This window comes from Anomaloglossus baeobatrachus, chromosome 5, assembly GCF_048569485.1.
Source record: "Anomaloglossus baeobatrachus isolate aAnoBae1 chromosome 5, aAnoBae1.hap1, whole genome shotgun sequence".
Taxonomy (NCBI): domain Eukaryota; kingdom Metazoa; phylum Chordata; class Amphibia; order Anura; family Aromobatidae; genus Anomaloglossus; species Anomaloglossus baeobatrachus.
In genome coordinates, this window is record NC_134357.1 from 316,052,271 (window position 1) to 316,068,130 (window position 15,860).

At 48.1% G+C, this 15,860-nt stretch overlaps 1 protein-coding gene across 1 annotated transcript in view; it reads left to right on the forward strand.

The window, feature by feature from the left end:
- The window catches only part of LRRC45 (leucine rich repeat containing 45), a 104,652-nt gene that overhangs the window by 88,769 nt on the left and 23 nt on the right, over positions 1-15,860 (forward strand). The window contains exons 15-18 of the mRNA XM_075349728.1: positions 7,440-7,532; positions 9,802-9,975; positions 13,460-13,607; positions 15,510-15,860. The exon at positions 15,510-15,860 is cut by the window's right edge and continues 23 nt beyond it. Of these exons, the coding sequence (XP_075205843.1) occupies positions 7,440-7,532; positions 9,802-9,975; positions 13,460-13,607; positions 15,510-15,703 (609 nt within the window). The 3' untranslated portion in view covers positions 15,704-15,860. The remainder of the gene's footprint in view (positions 1-7,439; positions 7,533-9,801; positions 9,976-13,459; positions 13,608-15,509) is intronic.

Below are 15,860 nucleotides of genomic sequence, written 5' to 3' on the forward strand. Positions count from 1 at the left end.
TCCAGCAATTGGTCCACGCAAAATTTTTCTTAAAATCCAGTATTCTTTATTTAAGACATATTAAAAAGTCCAAAACATGGTCATCTTAGTCTGTCTAAACCATATGGTCACAGGACTGTTTAAAAAGGGGCTGAGACCCACCATGTGATCAAATGGACAGAGAGGGTTTGGCAGACAAAAGTTTTAACCCATCATAAGAAAGGCTAAATTTAAGCACTGAAATAAACATCATTTTATATATAAATATTTCTTTACAAAACTCTGAATATTTTTTTACAAAAATCTGAATATATATATATATATATATATATATATATATATATATATATATATTTTTTATTTTATTTTTCAAGAACTATATATATATATATATATATATATATATATATATATATATACACAAAAGATTATTCAATAAGCAAACAATAGTTCATTTCTTTTGTTAAGACCAGCAGGGAATCTTGTGCCCATAGAAAAGAAGGGAATTTTGTTTACTTACCGTAAATTCCTTTTCTTCTAGCTCCAATTGGGAGACCCAGACAATTGGGTGTATAGCTTCTGCCTCCGGAGGCCACACAAAGTATTACACTTTAAAAAGTGTAACCCCTCCCCTCTGCCTATACACCCCCCCGTGCATCACGGGCTCCTCAGTTTTGGTGCAAAAGCAGGAAGGAGGAAACATATAAATTGGTCTAAGGTAAATTCAATCCGAAGGATGTTCAGAGAACTGAAAACCATGAACCCAGAACAGTTCAACATGAACAACATGTGTACACAAAAGAACAACAGCCCGAAGGGAACAGGGGCGGGTGCTGGGTCTCCCAATTGGAGCTAGAAGAAAAGGAATTTACGGTAAGTAAACAAAATTCCCTTCTTCTTTGTCGCTCCATTGGGAGACCCAGACAATTGGGACGTCCAAAAGCAGTCCCTGGGTGGGTAAAAGAATACCTCTGTAATAGAGCCGTAACACGGCCCCTTCCTACAGGTGGGCAACCGCCGCCTGAAGGACTCGCCTACCTAGGCTGGCATCTGCCGAAGCGTAGGTATGCACCTGATAGTGTTTCGTGAAAGTGTGCAGACTCGACCAGGTAGCCGCCTGACACACCTGCTGAGCCGTAGCCTGGTGCCGCAATGCCCAGGACGCACCCACGGCTCTGGTAGAATGGGCTTTCAGCCCTGAAGGAACCGGAAGCCCAGAAGAACGATAGGCTTCAAGAATTGGTTCCTTGATCCACCGAGCCAAGGTTGACTTGGAAGCCTGCGACCCTTTACGCTGGCCAGCGACAAGGACAAAGAGCGCATCCGAGCGGCGCAGGGGCGCCGTACGAGAAATGTAGAGTCTGAGTGCTCTCACAAGATCTAACAAGTGCAAATCCTTTTCACATTGGTGAACTGGATGAGGGCAAAAAGAAGGTAAGGAGATATCCTGATTGAGATGAAAAGGGGATACCACCTTAGGGAGAAAATCCGGAACTGGACGCAGAACCACCTTGTCCTGGTGAAACACCAGGAAGGGGGCTTTGCATGACAGTGCAGCTAGCTCAGACACTCTCCGAAGTGATGTGACTGCCACTAGGAAGACCACCTTTTGCGAGAGACGTGATAGAGAAATATCTCTCATTGGCTCGAAAGGTGGTTTCTGAAGAGCCGTTAGCACCCTGTTCAGATCCCAGGGTTCTAGCGGACGCTTGTAAGGAGGGACTATGTGGCAAACCCCCTGCAGGAACGTGCGTACCTGCGGGAGCCTGGCTAGACGCTTTTGAAAAAACACAGAGAGCGCCGAGACTTGTCCCTTAAGAGAGCCGAGAGACAACCCCTTTTCCATTCCGGATTGAAGGAATGACAGAAAAGTGGGCAAGGCAAATGGCCGGGGAGTAAAACCCTGATCAGAGCACCAGGATAAGAAGATCCTCCACGTCCTGTGGTAGATCTTGGCTGACGTTGGTTTCCTGGCCTGTCTCATAGTGGCAATGACCTCTTGAGATAACCCTGAAGACGCTAGGATCCAGGACTCAATGGCCACACAGTCAGGTTGAGGGCCGCAGAATTCAGATGGAAAAATGGCCCTTGAGACAGCAAGTCTGGTCGGTCTGGTAGTGCCCACGGTTGACCCACCGTGAGATGCCACAGATCCGGGTACCACGACCTCCTCGGCCAGTCTGGGGCGATGAGGATGGCGCGGCGGCAGTCGGACCTGATCTTGCGTAACACTCTGGGCAGCAGTGCCAGAGGAGGAAAAACATAAGGCAGTCGAAACTGCGACCAATCCTGAACTAATGCGTCTGCCGCCAGCGCTTTGTGATCTTGAGACCGTGCCATGAATGCCGAGACCTTGTTGTTGTGCCGGGACGCCATTAGGTCGACGTCCGGCTTCCCCCAGCGGCAACAGATCTCTTGAAACACGTCCGGGTGAAGAGACCATTCCCCTGCGTCCATACCCTGGCGACTGAGAAAGTCTGCTTCCCAGTTTTCTACGCCCGGGATGTGAACTGCGGAGATGGTGGATGCTGTGGCTTCCACCCACAGCAGAATCCGCCGAACTTCCTGGAAGGCTTGCCGACTGCGTGTGCCGCCTTGGTGGTTGATGTATGCCACCGCCGTGGCGTTGTCCGACTGAATTCGGATCTGCCTGCCTTCCAGCCACGGCTGGAACGCTTTTAGGGCTAGATACACTGCCCTTATCTCCAGAACATTGATCTGAAGGGAGGACTCTGGCTGAGTCCAGGTACCCTGAGCCCTGTGGTGGAGGAAGACCGCTCCCCACCCTGACAGATTCGCGTCCGTCGTGACCACAGCCCAGGATGGGGGCAGGAATGATTTCCCCTTCGACAAAGAAGTGGGAAGAAGCCACCACTGAAGGGAGGCCTTGGCTGCCCGAGAAAGGGAGACGTTCCTGTCGAGGGACGTCGACTTCCTGTCCCATTTGCGGAGAATGTCCCATTGAAGTGGACGCAGATGAAACTGCGCAAATGGAACTGCCTCCATTGCTGCCACCATCTTCCCTAGGAAGTGCATGAGGCGCCTCAAGGGGTGCGACTGGGCTCGAAGGAGAGATTGCACCCCTGTCCGTAGTGAACGCTGCTTGTCCAGCGGAAGTTTCACTATCGCTGGGAGAGTATGAAACACCATCCCGAGATATGTCAGCGATTGGGTCGGTGTCAGTTTTGACTTTGGGAAATTGATGATCCACCTGAACCTCTGGAGAGTCTCCAGAGCAATGTTCAGGCTGTGTTGGCATGCCACCCGAGAGGGGGCCTTGACAAGAAGATCGTCTAAGTAAGGGATCACTGAGTGTCCCTGAGAGTGTAGGACTGCTACCACTGTTGCCATGACCTTGGTGAAGACCCGTGGGGCTGTTGCCAGGCCGAAAGGCAGTGCCACGAACTGAAGGTGTTCGTCCCCGATGGCGAAACGCAGGAAGCGCTGATGCTCTGGTGCAATTGGCACGTGGAGATAAGCATCCCTGATGTCGATTGATGCTAGGAAGTCTCCTTGGGACATCGAGGTAATGACGGAGCGGAGAGATTCCATCCGGAACCGCCTGGTTTTCACGTGTCTGTTGAGCAGTTTGAGGTCCAGAACGGGACGGAAAGATCCGTCCTTTTTTGGCACCACAAACAAGTTGGAGTAAAAACCGTGACCCCATTGCTGAAGGGGAACAGGGATAACCACTCCTTCTGCCTTCAGAGTGCTCACCGCCTGAAGAAGAGCCTCTGCTCGCTCGGGGGGCGGAGATGTTCTGAAGAAACGAGTCGGAGGACGAGAACTGAACTCTATCCTGTAACCGTGAGACAGAATGTCTCTCACCCATCGGTCTTGGACATGTGGCAACCAGGCGTCGCAAAAGCGGGAGAGCCTGCCACCGACCGAGGATGCGGTATGGGGAGGCCGAAAGTCATGAGGAGGCCGCTTTGGGGGCGGTTCCTCCGGCGGTCTTTTTAGGACGTGACTTAGACCGCCATGAATCAGAGTTCCTCTGACCCTTCTGTGGCCTGTTGGACGAGGAGAATTGAGACCTGGCTGAGGGCCGAAAGGACCGAAACCTCGATTGTACCTTCCGTTGTTGAAGTCTGTTTGGTTTGGACTGGGGTAAGGACGAGTCCTTTCCCTTGGATTGTTTAATGATTTGATCCAATTGCTCGCCAAACAGGCGGTCGCCAGAAAATGGCAAACCGGTTAAAAACTTTTTGGAAGCAGAGTCTGCCTTCCATTCACGTAGCCACATGGCCCTGCGGACTGCCACTGAATTGGCGGATGCTACCGCCGTACGGCTCGCAGAGTCCAGGACAGCATTCATGGCGTAGGACGCAAACGCCGACGCCTGAGAGGTTAAGGACACAACCTGCGGAGTAGCGGCACGTGTGACTGCATTAATCTCAGACTGACAAGCTGAGATAGCTTGGAGTGCCCATACGGCTGCAAATGCCGGAGCAAAGGACGCGCCGATAGCCTAATAGATGGATTTCATCAGGAGCTCTATCTGCCTGTCAGTGGCATCCTTGAGTGATGCACCATCTGCCACTGCAACTATGGATCTGGCCGCCAGTCTGGAGACTGGAGGATCCACCTTAGGACACTGAGCCCAACCCTTGACTACGTCAGGGGGGAAGGGATAACGTGTGTCATTAAGGCGCTTAGTAAAGCGCTTATCCGGAAACGCTCGGTGTTTCTGGACTGTATCTCTGAAGTCGGAGTGATCAAGAAATGCACTCCGTGTACGTTTGGGAAACCTAAAATGGAATTTCTCCTGCTGAGAAGCTGACTCCTCAATCGGAGGGGCTGGAGGAGAAAGGTCTAACACCTGATTGATGGACGCTATAAGGTCGTTTACTATGGCGTCCCCTTCAGGCGTATCAAGGTTGAGAGCGGCGTCAGGATCAGAGCCCTGATCTGCCACCTCCGCTTCATCCTCCAGAGAGTCCTCATGCTGAGACCCTGAACAGTGTGATGAAGTCGAGGGAAGCTCCCAGCGAGCCCGCTTAGTCGGTCTGGGACTGCGGTCCGTGTCGGAGTCCTCACCGTGGGACCTATGAGTCGACCCAGGAGCACTCTGCTGTGCCAAGCGAGGGGGGGCTGGGAGCAATGATTCAACAGTGCCCGGGGCCTGTGTTACCGGTCTGGACTGCAAAGCTTCTAGTATCTTAGCAGACCATCGATCCATAGACTCAGAAAGTTTGTCAGCGAATACTGCAAACTCTGTCCCTGTCACCTGGACAGTGGTAGCCGGTGGTTCCACCTGGGCCGAGGGTTCCACCAGTGGCTGAGACTCCGGCTGAGTGAGTGTCACAGGGGCCGAGCATTGCACACAATGAGGGTAGGTGGAACCTGCAGGTAGCATTGCCGCACATGAGGTACAGGTTGCAAAGTAAGCCTATGCCTTGGCACCCTTGCTTTTTGCGGACGACATGCTGTTGTATCCTCTTAGCGAATCAGAGAGGGTATATAGCCAAAAGCAAATAGTGCGGCCGTACAGAGTAAATGTATACAATATAAGCATATAAATATACACTTCGGCACCCAGGGGGGCCAGCACCTAGTAACAGGTGCGGCTTACCGACCGCCCTTAGCGGTTGTGTGACCACCAGATTCCCTGCCTGGGCCTCCCAGAGCTGTGGAGCTCGGCTCTGAAGTTCTCCAGCGTCAGACGTGCTGATAGGAATGGCTGCCAGCGTTCTGAGGAGGAGGGAGCCGTGGGCGTGCCTCAGAAAGTGCGGGAATCTGGTGCCCCACGGTGCTCAGTGAGGGGGGAGGAGAATACTAAGTATGCTCCAGCCCTCAGCGCTGACGTCCAGTGCAGCGTCCCGCCCTTACCCCTGACAGGCAGGCCCGGGGGCGGGAGTATGCGGTACTAGGCCGCAAAAGCCGGGGACTATAGTTATAAGCGCGGCCGGCAAACAAGCGCGGTCAGCGCGGTGGTCCCGGCGCACAAACACACCCAGCAGCTGCTGCAGCGTCCATTACACAGGCGCTCTATGCGCCGTCCCCAAGGGGACACAGAGTACCTCATAGGAGCAGGGCCTGTCCCTGACGATACCCGGTCTCCTGTCCAGCAGATTCCCCCAGGGGCTGCGGAGGGAGCACGGTCCCAGTGCCTGGTGACCTGTTAGGATCCCACTTCACCCAGAGCCCCTAAGGGATGGGGAAGGAAAACAGCATGTGGCTCCAGCCTTTGTACCCGCAATGGGTACCTCAACCTTAACAACACCGCCGACCAGAGTGGGGTGAGAAGGGAGCATGCCGGGGGCCCTGTTATGGGCCCTCTTTTCTTCCATCCGATATAGTCAGCAGCTGCTGCTGACTAAATTGTGTAGCTTGCATGGAAGTGTGCCTCCTTCAACACAAAGCATAAAAACTGAGGAGCCCGTGATGCACGGGGGGGTGTATAGGCAGAGGGGAGGGGCTTACACTTTTAAGTGTAATACTTTGTGTGGCCTCCGGAGGCAGAAGCTATACACCCAATTGTCTGGGTCTCCCAATGGAGCGACAAAGAAAATCCATTTTATTTCTTTTTGAAAAAGAATTACTTTTAAATTATTATTATTATTATTATTATTTATTATTATAGCGCCATTTATTCCATGGCGCTTTACAAGTGAAAGGGTATACGTACAACAATCATTAACAGTACATAACAGACTGGTACAGGAGGAGAGAGGACCCTGCCCGCGAGGGCTTACAGTCTACAGGGAATGGGTGATGGTACAATAGGTGAGGACAGAGCTGGTTGCGCAGTGGTCTACTGGACTGAGGGCTGTTGTAGGTTGTAGGCTTGTTGGAAGAGGTGGGTCTTGAGGTTCCTCTTGAAGCTTTCCACGGTAGGGGAGAGTCTGATGTGCTGAGGTAGAGCGTTCCAGAGTATGGGGGATGCACGGGAGAAATCTTGTACGCGATTGTGGGAAGAGGAGATAAGGGAGGAGCAGAGAAGGAGATCTTGTGAGGATCTGAGGTTGCGTGCAGGTAGGTACCGGGAGACTAGGTCCTCTTTTTGGTAACTTTATTTTTTCAATGGCGTTTACTTTCATACTGTTCAAGTTACCCGCATGAACGTCACGAAAATGCTGTGACGCTCCAGATAATTTTCTAGAGGAGGTATTATTCACATCATAGATGTGTTCAGAAATTCTCTTTCTTAAGAACGCGAAGTGCTCCCTGGTATATTATTTGGAGTGCCTGTGATTTGCAGCTCTTTGGCTGGAAACCCTCTACTATAAAGGCCCTGTCACACACAGAGATAAATCTGCGGCAGATCTGTGGTTGCAGTGAAATTGTGGACAATCAGTGGCAGGTTTGTGGCTGTGTACAAATGGAACAATATGTCCATGATTTCACTGCAACCACAGATCTGCCAAAGATTTATCTCTGTGTGGAAAGTAGCCTTTAGTCTAAAATCACCCCGGGTCATTGCTTTCATCAATGATGGTATTGATGTTTCTTCTCAGGAGCTGAGCAGGATAAAGTTAACATTAGCCAATGAACGTGCCCAGGCAGAGGAAGAGATTCAGAAAGCAAGGAGCACGGCCCAGCAGGAAGAGGTGAGGATTAGCTACAGCTCTACCTTCCAGGCAATCTTAACCACAGGATCTTCATAATCTTTGCTTTCAATGTCTGTCTTCAGCTCTAGGGAAAAGAGCTTGGTATGGAGTGAAAGGACTGATAACGGTTATGGCAAAATCTGAGAATAATGTATCTGTCCTATCAGCAAAGAAGGTTTATCTATGAAATATCAGAAGAGGTGCTTGAGATAGGCTACCACCTACAAGTGCAGTCGGCGCTCTCTTCTCGAATCCTTAAATATCAGCACAAGATCATTTTCTAGAACCCTATTAGGCTATGTGCGCTCTGCACTGCACCTAAAAGGTGCGCTTCAGAGCGCAGCTAAAAAGCTCCGTTCTGAAGCGCATGGTTCCGGCAGAGAACGTGCGCTCTGCCTGCAGGTCCTGCCATAGACAGAGCAGGGGCTGCCGGCAAAGCGCACGGAAGAAGTGACATGTCACTTCTTAGAACGTGCGCTTCGGGCAGCAGCCGAAGCGCTCCGCTCTAAGACTCCACGTGTGCACGGCCCCTGCACAATCTCCATAGATTGTGCAGGGGACGCAGGACGCATGCAGTTACGCTGCGCTACAAAGCGCAGCGTAACTGCATGAATTACGCACACGTGCGCACATAGCCTTAGTATTTCATATTGCAGAACTAAGCTCTGTACTGATGGGAAGCAAGAACTCTGAAGCAGCCATCTATTCATAATTGTAACAGCTAGTAAAGTAGTTAATATAAGTAAAAAATCCTAAAAAACTTTGTCTTTGTTGCTTTTATCTTCCACTCTACTTCCACAAACTCTATTAAAGGGGTTGACCAGCTTTGGCACGAAAGTCTGCTGTCACCCTATGTGACTGCAGACTTGTGAATCCCCACTAAGCGCACATTGCACACTGTCAGGACTTCCCAGTGCCGGCAGCGAAACCAAGCGGTAATGAATGCAATATGTTTACTTCTGGCCATATTCTGACTAGACGTGCGTGGCCTCGCTCAATTCAGAGAATCCCCATAGTGCGCGGTGTGAGGATTCACAAGTCTGCAGTCGCATACAGTGATATAGAGGGACTGCAGACTTTTATGTCAAACCTCTGGACAACATCTTTAAATTACATATACCCTAAAATAGTGATGTTGAAAAATACAACTTGTCAATCCAAAAAAAAAACCACCTCATACACTTACCGTATTTTTTGCTTTATAAGACGCACCTGATTATAAGACGCACCCCCAAATTTGGTGAAAGAACAGAGAATTTTTTAATAAATGGGGTCCGTCTTATAATGCCAGTGTCCGTCTAACAAATCATATAGGGTATATGTCCCTCATAGCCCCCCCATCCTAAAATTAGCCCCTTTAATCTGGCACACTGGCCCCCTGTGGCTGGCACACGGGCCCCCTGTGGCTGGCACACGGGCCCCCTGTGGCTGGCACACATCACCCTGTGTTAGATATCGCCTCCAGGCTGCTGCTTTTAGTAAAGTAAACTCTTTCCTTACCTTCTCAGCGCTATAATCCCTCCTCGTGTCTCCCTCCAGTGGGGTTGAGCTCCTCCTCCTCCACTTCCTGATTCTCAGTGCCGGTCATGTGATCGGCACAGCAGAGTGATATCATCTCTGCGTGCCTGATCACAGACAGCAGCAGCAGAGACATCGGGAGATCAGCGCTGGAGGTAAGTAAAGCTTTTTTTATTTTACTATGGGCAGCAGCATGGGGGCGATATTTAACACACGGGGTATCATGTGCCATCAAAGGAGGGCGCAGGCAGATATAATATGCGCCACTGCCCCAGCCCATCGCAGCGGTGCAGTTTCAGCACCATGGTGATGGACAGCGGCGGTGCATATTATATGAGCGGGAGCAGGAGATCAAAGGCTCCCTCCGGCAGCTTTTACTAGCTCACACCATCGCTCCAAAGCTGCCCCCACCTCCCCAGGACCCTGCAGTGTGTGTGTGTGTGTGTATATATATATATATATATATATATATATAACACACATATATATATTACATATATACACACACACACACACACCCATATATTCGGATTATAAGACGCACCCCCTACTTTCCTCCAAACAAAAGTGTGTCTTATAAAGCGAAAAATACTGTACATTGACAGGAAAATAAAAATGTTTTGTATCTTGAAATGTGATGAGAAAAATACATGAAAAAAAATGTTTTTCTACACGTGTGAACATGGCCTTACTCGTCTTGTATATCTGTTCATGGAGTTAATGAAATGTTATTCTCCTACTCTATGAGCAGCAGCAACATGCCGCCGTTCTGCAGGACAAGGTACGAACCTTAACCCAGTCCCGGGATCAGGCTCAGAATCAGGCCTTGCAGCAGAAGCAACAGGTTGGGGAATTTCAAGCTCAAAACAACCAACTGTGCCTTGAAATAGAGGGCCTAAAAAGGCGGATTGATGGTTTGCAGCAGGTAAGCATGACTTAAAAACGTACAAAACCTAAAATGAATAAATAAGTATGCCAGTAAGTACACCTTGTCGCGTGGGATGGCGTTTACACCTTTTTTGATCAAAACAATGTTTACTAAGTACCCTTTGTATAGAGTCATTACTGAAAGTCTTGGCATCCTTGAAAATGTTCCAGAAAATGAAGTATTTCTCCCAGAAAATTATTATTGCAATTACACATCTTGTTACCGTATATGCCGGCGTATAAGACGACTGGGCGTATAAAACGACCCCCAACTTCTGCCCTAAAAATATAGAATTTGGGATATACTCACTGCATAAGACTACCCCGCTCCCAAATGAAAAAAAGTCTGCTTTGATTGCAACATGTTAATTTTAATTCCGCGAGAGCCGTACAATATGTTTTTAAAGGGCCATTGACAGATCAATTGCTCCAATGTTCACTTAGTACAGCAAGGAATGCTCCTCCCTGCTGTATAAAGCCACAACTGGACTGAAACAATGGTACTACACTCTGCTACAAACAGACACACACAACTCTGCTACAAACAGACAAACACACACAACTCTGCTACAAACAGACAAACACACACAACTCTGCTACAAACAGACAAACACACACAACTCTGCTACATACAGACAAACACACACAACTCTGCTACATACAGACAAACACATACAACTCTGCTACATACAGACAAACACATACAACTCTGCTACATACAGACAAACACATACAACTCTGCTACATACAGACAAACACATACAACTCTGCTACATGCAGACAAACACACACAACTCTGCTACATACAGACAAACACATACAACTCTGCTACATACAGACAAACACATACAACTCTGCTACATACAGACAAACACGTACAACTCTGCTACATACAGACAAACACGTACAACTCTGCTACATACAGACAAACACGTACAACTCTGCTACATACAGACAAACACGTACAACTCTGCTACATACAGACAAACACATACAACTCTGCTACATACAGACAAACACATACAACTCTGCTACATACAGACAAACACATACAACTCTGCTACATACAGACAAATACACACAACTCTGCTGCTCTGTGGGGCCTGCACCCGCGGCTCGGCGGGGGGGGGATTGGCAGGGCATACATCTGGGGGGTTAGAAGCAGCTCACCGGGGCCCATAATGGGCACAAGTCCCCCTGTGTCAGATATCGCCCCCATAGTGCTGCCCATGGCCCCTATAGATCGCACAAGTCCCCCTGTGTCAGATATCGCCCCCATAGTGCTGCCCATGGCCCCTATATAGATCGCACAAGTCCCCCTGTGTCAGATATCGCCCCCATAGTGCTGCCCATGGCCCCTATAGATTGCACAAGTCCCCCTGTGTCAGATATGGCCCCTAGGCTGCTGCCCATAGTAAAATAAAACCCTCTTTCCTTATCTCCTCCAGCGCTGAGCTCCCTCCTGTCTGCTCCGTGCTTCTGTTCTTCCACTTCCTGGTTGTCAGTGCGGTCATGTGATCGGCACAGCAGCCTGAGATCTCTGCCTGATCACAGTGGAAGCAGGGACACAGGGAGAAACGCTGCAGGGGTAAGTAAAGCTTTTTTATTTTAGAATGAGCAGCAGCCTGGGGGCCAAATCTAACACGGGGGGGACATGTGCGATCACACTGGGACGCAGGCTCATATAATATGCACCGCTGCCCCAGCCCCTCACTGCGTGCGATTTCAGCACCATTGGAGGTGGACAGCGGCTGTGCATATTATATGAGCGGGTGCAGGAGATCAAAGGCTCTGCAGCCCGCAGCGTTCCCCTGTGCTCCAGAGCTGCTGCCCCCACCTCCCCTGGACGCTGCAATGTACATACACACCCCCCCCCCGTATATCCGGCGTATAAGACGACCCCCCACTGTAGCCATTATTTTAAGGGGGTAAAAAGTCGTCTTATACGCCAGTATATACGGTATATACATTTATTTACTTTGTGTGTATTGGAACAACAGAAATAAAAGCGGGGGGAGGCAAATTGGACATAATGTCACACAAAACTCCAAAAATGGGCCTGAAAAAATTGTTGGCACCCTCAACTTAATATTTGGTTGCACAACCTTTAAAAAAAATAACTGTAATCAATTGCATTCTATAAGCATCAACAAGCCTTTTACACCTCTTACTTGGAATTTTGGATCGCTCTTCTTTTACAAACTGCTCCTGGTCTCCTAAATTTGAAGGATGACTTCTCCAAACAGCAATTTTAAGATCTCTCCACAGATGTTCAACGGGATTTAGATCCAGACTCATTGCTGCCACTTCAGAATGCTCCAGCACTTTGTTTCCATCTATTTCTGGGTGCTTCTTGAAGTATGCTTGGGGTTTGTCCTGCTGGAAGACCCATGGCCTAGGATGCAAAGACTTCTTTTGGACACTACATTGCAACCCAAAATCTTTTGGTAATCTTCAGATTTCTTGATGCCTTGTTCAGTCAAGGCACCCAGTGCCAGAGGCAAAAATATAATGCCAAAATATGTGAAACACCATATTTGACTGTAGGTACTGTGGTGTTTTCTTGGTAGGTCTCATTCCATGTGTGGTAAACAGTAGAATGATGTGCTTTACCAAAAAGCTCTATCTTGGTCTCATCTCTTCTAAAGACTCTTTTCTAGAAGGATTTTGGCTTACTCATGTACATTTTGGCAAACTGCAGTCTAGCTTTTTATGTGTCTGTATCAGCAGTGGGGTCCACCATCCAGACTATCCTGCTTTGCAACCTTTCATCAATTTTTCTCTGCCATCCATATCCAGGGAGATTTGCTATGGTGCCATGGTCTGTAAATGTCTTCATTATGTTGTGCACCGTGGACAAAGAAACATCATGATCTCTGGAGATGACTTGTACCCTTGAGATTGTTGATATTTTTCAACAGTTTTGGTTCTCAGATCCTCAGACAGTTCTCTTCTCCTTATTCTATTCTCCATGCTTAGTGTGGCACACACAGATACACAATGCAAAGATTGAGTCAACTTCTTCCCCTTTTTATCAGTTTTCAGGTGTGATTTTCATATTGCCCACATCTGTTAGTTGCCACATGTGAGGGAAAACCTGGATAATGCTGAAAAAAATAATAAATTAAAAAACTGAAATTTATTTTTTGTCAATTGCCACATGGTAAAAATTAAATCAATTAAATTTAACCACAGGTTTATTCAAAAATGATGCCTTGCCCTGCAAATAATAAGGCATCAAATTGATCAGTGCTTTAAAAATAAAGTGATGGCTTACAGAATGCAGGAAGGCAAAAAAAAATCTTTAAGGTTTTTCCCAGTTACAAGCATCCCCTACCCACTGGATAAGTGATAAATGCTAGATTGATGGGGTCTGACTTTAGTGTATAATTAGAAGCTTTGGCTACATGGGGAAACTTGCTTTACTGTATATGATTGGAAATTTTCACATATACTTGCAGTGATGATCTTTATACCTGTAGGAGTTATCAAAGAAGGACCAAGAGAAGGTGTCAGAAGTAACAAAGGTGCGAGTGGAGCTGCAGGAGCAGATGGGACACCTTGAAGCTGAGTTGACTGCACAGGAAGGGTTGAAGGAGAAGATTTCCGCACTGGAAAGACAGCAGAAAGGTACTGCCTAGGAGAATGTAGGTCTATACATGATATATACGATCAACGATCAGTGGCTAATTTATGCCTCATTAAAAATTGACTGTAAAGGCTACTTTACACACTGCGATATCAGTCCCGATATCGCTAGTGTGGGTACCCGCCCCCATCTGTTGCGCGACACGGGCAAATCGCTGCCCGTGCCGCACAACATCGCCCAGAGCCGTCACACATACTTACCTGTCCGGCGACATCGCTGTGACCGGCGAACCGTCTCCTTTCTAAGGGGGCGGTCCGTGCGGCGTCACAGCGATGTCACTGAAGCGTCACTGAACCGCCGCCCAATAGCAGCGGGGGGGCGGAGATGAGCGGGACGTAACATCCCGCCCACCTCCTTCCTTCTGCATAGCAGCCGGGAGGCAGGTAAGGGGAGCTTCCTCGTTCCTGCGGCGTCACACGGAGCGATGTGTGTTGCCGCAGGAACGAGGAACAACTTCGTTACTGCTGCAGTAACGATTTTTAAGAATGGACCCCCATGTCGCCGATTAGCGATTTTGCACGTTTTTGCAACGATGCAAAATCGCTTATCGGTGTCGCACGCAACGGCATCGCTAATGCGGCCGGATGTGCGTCACAAATTCCGTGACCCCAACGACTCCGCATTAGCGATGTCGCAGCGTGTAAAGCCCCCTTAAGGCCAGTTTTTCACAAGCGTATTATGGTATCAAGTTCTAGTCTAACCGCAGGTCTGAGGACCCGAAGTGACATATTGATCATGTCATATATGCCAGGACTTGCCATTCTAACACTGGTGCACAATTGTGCCAATAATAGGCAGATCTAGAAATGTCTTATGGAGAACATAAAGGATAAAGCAGCCCTCAGTGAGCCCTATGATTTATGTGCAAAAGTTCAATATACAGATTACGTTGCATTAAGCTACTGGCCTTAGAGGTATTCGTGCATATTTTGATCAAATTGATTGAGCCTTAACAAATTGATCTCATACAGATTGGTTGCTGCAGTGAATAGTATCACTTCACTTATGGTTATAGAACTATACAATGAACTATTGAGCACAATTCTCCTTAAATTACAGTCATGGACAGACAGGAGGAGTGTCCCACTAAGATGGAGAAGTCACCAGCAGTACATAGCACGTATTGATTACAGGGGGTAGCCGATTAAAAGGAGCTATCTCATATCTGTAGCTTGATGATCAGTGGGGGTCCCAGACCAATCTACAGAACGGAGCACTTTATCCCGTTAGAATGGAAGGACCTCTGCTTTGTGCTACGTTTATTTAGCTTCTTCCCGCAGCCCCAGGGAGAATAAATGAAGAAACTGCTGCTCCATTTGGGAACGGGTATAAAAATTCAGTGTCCGGAATAAAATTCCCTGATCTGTTGGTCAGTCTAGGTTATAGTGGTGGACCACTCATCAATATTAGATGATAACCACCATGCTTGGGTGCTTGGTACGCATTAAGAGCAGTCAGAAACTCAGATGGGTGCAATTCGAGTACCCGAGTATAATGGAAGTCAGTGGGGGACTCTAGCATTTTTCTGGAAGATTTCCCAGAAAAAATGCTTGCATTTCCATTGACTTCATTACACTCAATACTCGAGTCGCACCTATCTGAGCTTCTGACTACTCGTTATGAGTACCGAGTGCCCAAGCATGGTAGTGCTCACTCATTACTAGTGATAACTTATTTTTAACTGGAAACCCTCATGTAATATTGTGGGAAAACCTATTGACACCCCTTGTTAAAAAAAAATAAATAAATAAAAAAAAAAACATTTCAAAGGAGTTTCTATAAACGAATTAACCTAATATCATACTTCAATAATTAGTAGTAGAGATTGGCGTAACGCCACATGGCAGATAGTATTTTGTGACCAGTTGTACCTCTCACTATAGTACAGGCCAACACCCATCGGGAGATGCTGCTGGATAAGGAAGGGGAGATCTCGTCCCTTGTGGAGAAGCTAAGAATGAAGGATGCTGAGATTCTAAGGATGCGAGAAGAGGAAGCACAGAGAGCCAGCCTGCTACAGAGTGCCATCCTCAGCTATATTAGTACCCCCCTCGGCTCCACCAGTGGAAGGAAATAAACCATGTTGTCCATCTAGCTCTGTATATGCCATAAGTCAGAAATGTGAGAAGACTAAAGTCGGACTTGGCAAGTGCCTTCTCCAAGGATACCACGTTCTCAGAGGAGAGCGCTCTCCTGAATACTGTGTGCACAATCACTTTATTTTGTACGGAATG